At 37.8% G+C, this 6,305-nt stretch overlaps 2 protein-coding genes across 2 annotated transcripts; one reads left to right on the top strand and one right to left on the bottom strand.

The window, feature by feature from the left end:
• The first annotated feature begins 1,001 nt into the window (after positions 1-1,001).
• On the top strand, positions 1,002-3,434 carry LOC109179132 (prosaposin-like). Its single transcript, XM_019328702.1, has 5 exons — positions 1,002-1,210; positions 1,430-1,569; positions 1,846-2,019; positions 2,762-2,821; positions 3,032-3,434. Exons 1-5 carry the CDS (start codon positions 1,102-1,104, stop codon positions 3,164-3,166), a joined length of 618 nt encoding a protein of 205 aa, XP_019184247.1. The 5' UTR covers positions 1,002-1,101; the 3' UTR covers positions 3,167-3,434.
• Positions 3,435-4,204: 770 nt separating this feature from the next.
• On the bottom strand, positions 4,205-5,525 carry LOC109179181. Its single transcript, XM_019328742.1, has 2 exons — positions 5,012-5,525; positions 4,205-4,914 (listed from the first exon to the last, which is right to left on the bottom strand). Exons 1-2 carry the CDS (start codon positions 5,523-5,525, stop codon positions 4,205-4,207), a joined length of 1,224 nt encoding a protein of 407 aa, XP_019184287.1.
• Positions 5,526-6,305: the final 780 nt, after the last annotated feature.

The raw sequence follows: 6,305 nt of genomic DNA, 5'->3' as shown, positions 1-6,305 counted from the left end.
ATAACGGAAAAGCAATCACTCTCTCACTCTCTGTACGCTATCCGGTGACTTCCTTTTCATTGTTTCAATTGCATTGCAATAGTTCATATCTCTCGAGTCTGTTTGGTTCAATTTATATGACATAATCAAGGGAATGTAAGATTTAAAATATCATATTATTTGGTTCAAGTTATCTTATTTATCCAATGAAAATAACATTCTCTAATGAATATAACATTCCCTCCAGTAAATTTTGAAGGAAATTGTAATGACAATTTTCAATTTTGAGGATAACAATAATAATAGCTCAACTAGATATTTTAGATCCTATTCTTCCTAAGGCCAAATTATAATTTAATTGGTTAAGTTTTAATTGAGCTTAGTCGTTTCTTGGGCCCAATAATAATTGTATTTAAACTTGAGAAGTCCAATAGGGAAAAAAATCATATTATACTCTTGAATCTTAGTAGAGAAGAAAGGGAAGAGAAGCAATCGTTATACCGTGCACCACGGCGACATAGCACTGTGCGTCCCGCGCCTCTCAAAACGACATTATTTTGTTAAGTTATGTAGGGAGTTAGACGCGATTATATACATTATGTTATACAATTATGTACATTTTTTAATACAATTATGTACATCTTTTAAATACAATTATGTACGTTTTTTTTATACAATTATATACATCCGAAACAGAAATTTATGTGTATTATTTAAGAGTTTATTTGTATTATGTATTATGTTAGATTATATGTATTATCTTTTAAAAAAAGAGTATGTGTATTTTGTTATATAATTATGTACATTCTGTTATACAATTCTGTACATTCTATTATACAATTATGTACATTTTTTAAGCATGAGATTTTTTTTAAAGAAATTAATCGCGGAAAGCGGAATTTCTAAAAAAAAAAAAAACAAAACAAAACAAAATGACGTCGTTCTGCACCAGAACACACAATGCAATGTGCGCCCTGGTGCACGATATAAATTGTCAAAGAGAAGAGGCATCTCATTTTTCTATTGACGTGGCAAGAGGAAACAATCAAGAGAGGTTTTGTTTTAAGGCTCAACAAGACAAGGTAATTAATTTTGAATATTTGTTTTCATTATTCAGGAGGCATGGATAGAAGGCTCTGCTTTGTTCTTCTTCTTGTACTAGCTGCTATTAGCAGCTGCTGCTGTAGCGCCAAAGATTTAGCAGCTACTGACCTTAAGAGAGATGTCTCAGGTACTTATCCATTTTGGTAATCTTTCACTTCCATATACTGATAATAAATTCAAAGGCTCTTTTATACAATTAAGTTCTCTTGCTTGCTTGTGCCCTTTAATTTTATCTTTTGAATTCTTACTTTTATCGATTTGGAATATCCGGCCAGTTTCTTGAGTCATTTCAATAAATGGATGAGATTATGGAATACATTATATTAGTTTTTGCTTACATCCACAGAGGAACAAGTTCAAGTCAGCGGAAATGAAGATCAGTGCTCATTGTGTAAACAAATTGCATCTAACGTTATCACGTACTTTTCAGAGAATCGTCAGACCCTTTACAATCTCTGCAATGCGATTCTTGACTGGCTTCCACGGGTATTTTATCTGGAAACAATCTACTTAACAATATACCACATATAAACTACAACAAAAGCAGATAGAGAATGTTTTGTTGGTATGTTATCTGGTACGTTTCTGCTAGATAAGTTGTGAAAACTTAGAATGAGCTTTGAGTGATGGAAATTTACGACTGTTGATCTGCCATAATATCTTTAAATTAAATTTTCATTTATTGATCTGTTATTATTTATAACTTTCCTTTTATCAGTATTGAAAATTGAATTAATATATATTACTCCATTCTGCAAACAGTGCAGTAAAATTGTGGAAGAGATCTCCTCCTCAGACCCTGAAACTTTGTGCAAATCGCTCCAGCTCTGCGAAGGAGTTGTTTCCATTTCTCAATATGCATCCAATAGTAGCTGTGATTTATGTCATCGTGCTGTTATGGAGGCCATACAGAAATTGAAAAATCCAGACTCACAGGTATACTATCTATCAATGTTGTAAAACACATTAGCCACCCCCTAGGCGCCAAGGGGGCGCTAGGCGCCTAGGGCACCTAGGCGCTGATTTTTTATTTTTATTTTTAATTAAAAAAAATTTAAAAATTAGAAATTTTCAAAATTTACCAATAAAAGATAAGGTTCTCATAGTTATTTCTTAGAAACTATTTATGCAAGTGGTTGTAAAATTGTTCAAACAATCGAAATACATAAAAAAAAAAAAAAAAAAAAAAAAAAAAAAAAACCTAAATTAAGAGTTAAAGAAACATTTTTTTGAGAAATTAGTGGATAGATCTCGAAAAAATACGCCATTCGAAAAAAAATTGTCCAAAACGGACAACCGAATCAAAAGTTACGCCTTCGCAAAGTTTTTTACCAAAAATTCAAAAAAAAAAGGCGGTTTGGCTGCCTAGACCGTCTAGCGCCTAGGCGCGATTTTTGCAACACTGCTATCTATATATGCTCATATATTTTTGGTTCATATTTGTTCAAAAGAGAATTTGTTCAATCCGGCCTGCACTAGTTTGGTTCACTTTTATAATATCAAAATGCATATTTTCTGACCAATATTAGATGTATATAATGAGCTGTTTCAAGCAAGCAACTGTTATTTTCTCCTATTTCTCTGAACTCATCAGCAAGTCTATGTACACACACGTGTAAATATTACTGTAAGATTGAAATGGAAGATTTTATATCACTTTATCCGTGTAATATTTCAGGTTGAAGTACTTCAGCTGTTCCTGAAGGCTTGTGATTCTGCTAAAAATTTTTCAACAAAGGTGAGAGTTGTAATAAAATATACTCCGTACATAAAATGCAGGAATAGCATATGTTATTGATATATTTTAAGTATTTACATTTTATTCATGAATTCCCTAATGTATATATATATACATATATACACATCACTTAACAAGAGCCAATTGGAATGTTCATAAATTTTGGGTTGATGTGGCTTACTAGTCTCATTTTCATGATAAATTTGACAGTGCAAGAAACTGCTTTTCGAATATGCCCCTTCGATTCTGATGAACTCCGAGCAATTACCAGTAACAAATGACATCTGCACTTTGCTGCATGTTTGCGACTCGTCAACTCTTGGAATTGAGCATTCTGCATCTTAAGGAAGTAAACCAGTGGAAATTAAACCTTGTTCACATGTTGTAAACTGTGGTCTGCTTTCTTTTACAACCTTGTTCACATGTTGTAGACTGTGGTTTGCTTTCTTTTACAATCTTGTTCACATGTTGTAGACTGTGGTTTGCTTTCTTTTAGAGGGTAGCACCCTCACTAGATAGTACCCCAAGCATAGTTTATATAATACAAAACGTATTAATTGGCGTGTTTTTACAACACAAAACCTTATTAATTGGCGTGATCTATGTTTCCTCTTGTTGCCACTTCTCTCCTGGTGTGCTTCGCTGTAATTTTAGTGCTTTGGCTCAGTGCACTTGTCTTCCTTCCCCAAAAAGACAATGATAATAGGTATAGTTGTGCACCTTCAAAAACAGAACCGTCTTCTTTCCCAAAAAGACAATGATATTAGGCATAGTTACATTTCTCATATGTGTTAAATATATACTATAAATTATGTGTGTCGTTTCATTAATGACCAATGCGTGATTTTAATTAATTGACCAAAGTCCATGTTAAATTTTATACTGTACTTTTTTAATATACTCTAACATATTCATAGTATATGTTTAACAATTATGTCAATTTTGATTGGGATGAGGTTCGAACCTAAGACCTTCCTTATGAAAATCAATGAATAAGTTAAGAATAATAAATAGTTAATGGAATATTCCGTTACTAAAGGTTACACTCACGGAATGCAAGGGTATTTAGGAAAAGTAAATAAATGATATAATAGAGGATAAAGTTAATATAATATGAACTATGAATTTCAACAAACAATTAGACTAACATTTTTTAGTTTCCGTTATTAGCTATTATTAAGTTTGTAGATTGTAGATATAGTACAATATGGCATTGTGCATAATCTGGCATCAAGTTGCATATTGTTGCTAATATTGAAGTAAACCAATTTAGATTATCCATAGATGACTAATTCAAACCAAGAGGACAAAGATTGAAACTCGTGACCTTATTATTACAAGTGTGGAACTTTTTTTTTAAAACAAAAGACCTCCAGTAATGACTTAATAAATCGGCGATGGTCGGTGGGATAAATGCCCACCCTTTGAGACAGACTCAGAAACGGTTGCCCGAGCAAGCTCATGAGCCACACGATTCGCTATTCTCCTAACATTGGTCGCTTTAACAGTCCCCATATCATTAGCAATCGACAAACATTGCTTCACAATTAAACCTACATACGAAAAATCAACATTGCGGGAATTAAAAGCGTTGCAAAATCTCAAACAATCAGTTTCAAGCAAACAGTTGCTTCGGCCTTGCGTCTGGATCCATGCCAAAGCCTCTTTCGCTGCAAGAACCTCAGCTAGATATGGATCACTAACACCTTCAAACCACCCACTCTTCGCTGCAACAAAATGGCCGCCATGGTCACGTATAACCGCGCCATAGCCAGCACCAGTTGCGAAGGTAGGCGCATCGATTTTGCATTTGATTGTATTCAAAGGCGACGGAGTCCAGTTGTCAGTTCGGCCGGTGACTCCAGCTGATCGAGCCGTTGTAGAATAGGCTGTTTCCCAGCTCTCTTGAAGATGTTTTATCCGTTCACGAGCCTCCTCCACGGACAGAGATTTGTTGTGCCATATGACATCATTTCGTGTAAGCCAAACCGTCCAGAACACTGCAGCAAGCTTTACAGCCGCAGGTGTGGACGAACTTCCTATAGTGGAGTCCATGAAGTTGAGAAGACCTCTCCCCTGCTGAACATCGTCGACTTCCCAGAGTTGTCGCGCAAACATACATTCGCAAAGCAGGTGGTCCGTCGTCTCTGTCACGAAGCCACACAAGGGGCAGCCACCTTCGATCTACACCTTTTTCAATCTCAGGTTGTCGCGGACTGGCAGCACACCTCCACAAGAAATTCTTGATCTTAGGTGGGATCAGCAGTGCCCATAGAGCTTTCCAAGCCTGAAAGCTCCCGGGTTCCACGGGCTGCATGTCTCCGTGTGTGAGGAGTTGGTAGCCATGCTTAACCGTATACCTCCCACGAATGTCCCCTACCCACCTCCATGAGTCCTTAAAGTGAATGTTTACCAGAGTTGCGAGGACTCTTTTCACGTCTACAGCCAGGAAGATGTCACAGACAACTCCTTCATCCCACCTCCCCTGGTCGTCGAGCAAACCATTCACTCTAGCCTCCCACAAATGCTCTGCGCACAGGGTGCTTAGTGGTTCATTAGTAGATTCGGCCAGCCAGTTCCAGCCCCATATCTTCGTGTCTAACCCATCACCAATATGCCGCGCAAAGCCCAACTGCAGTACTCGTTGTCTGACCAAAATACTCCGCCATATAAAGCTCGGATTCCCCCGTAGTTGTGCCCCCATAAAATCCGTGGTGGGATAATATTTTGCCTTTAGTAATCGGCTAACCAAAGATTCCGGGTGAATTAATAACCGCCATCCTTGTTTGGCCAATAACGCTAAGTTAAATTCGTGTAGCTTCTTGAAACCAAGACCACCCTCCGGCTTCGGTTTACACATCCGAGTCCAACTCAACCAATGTATACCTTGACTCCCCGTACCGCCACCCCCCACCAAAACCGGTTGAACATCTTTTCTAACGTATCACAGACACGCAATGGCAGCAAGAAAGTCGACATGGTAAAGATTGGGAGAGCTTGTGCTATACTCATGAGTAGGACTTCTTTACCTGCGCGAGACAAAAATTTGTGCATCCATAAACCTATTGGGGCCTGCACATTTTCCTCAATGTATCTGAACGTGGCTGTCTTATTCCACCCCAAGACTGATGGGAGGCCCAGATAACGGCCCAGGTCTGTAGCGGCACGAACCCCCATACAATCAGAAACCAAAGTCCGCTGTGTGTCACGGTGTTGAAGCTATATACCGCACTTGACATCTCATAATTAATGAGCTGCCCCGAAGCCAAACTGTACATGTCTAAACAATCCTTAACTTTTAAGGCTTGTTGTTGGGTGGCCCTGAAAAACAATAAACTGTCGTTAGCCAAAAATAGGTGAGTGATAGCCGGGGCCCCCCGGGCCACCCTCACCCCATGAATATCCCCTCGGGCCTCTGCCTGTTGTAGAAGGATGGATAATCCTTCGGCACAAATGATGAACAGGTAAGGCGACAAAGGGTCCC

Source organism: Ipomoea nil, unplaced genomic scaffold, assembly GCF_001879475.1.
Source record: "Ipomoea nil cultivar Tokyo-kokei standard unplaced genomic scaffold, Asagao_1.1 scaffold0878, whole genome shotgun sequence".
NCBI lineage: Eukaryota > Viridiplantae > Streptophyta > Magnoliopsida > Solanales > Convolvulaceae > Ipomoea > Ipomoea nil.
The sequence above is the reverse complement of the archived record's forward strand: the minus strand, read 5'-3'. Positions and strand labels throughout refer to the sequence as shown.

Excerpts from the sequence above, each read along its gene's own strand:
- LOC109179132 (XM_019328702.1), top strand. The coding sequence starts at position 1,102 with ATGGATAGAAGGCTCTGCTTTGTTCTTCTTCTTGTACTAGCTGCTATT. Across the intron at positions 1,211-1,429 it reads CCTTAAGAGAGATGTCTCAG|AGGAACAAGTTCAAGTCAGC; the intron begins GTACTTATCCAT and ends TTACATCCACAG. Across the intron at positions 2,020-2,761 it reads TGAAAAATCCAGACTCACAG|GTTGAAGTACTTCAGCTGTT; the intron begins GTATACTATCTA and ends GTAATATTTCAG.
- LOC109179181 (XM_019328742.1), bottom strand. The coding sequence starts at position 5,525 with ATGGGGGCACAACTACGGGGGAATCCGAGCTTTATATGGCGGAGTATT. Across the intron at positions 4,915-5,011 it reads ACAACCTGAGATTGAAAAAG|TCGACGATGTTCAGCAGGGG; the intron begins GTGTAGATCGAA and ends AACTCTGGGAAG.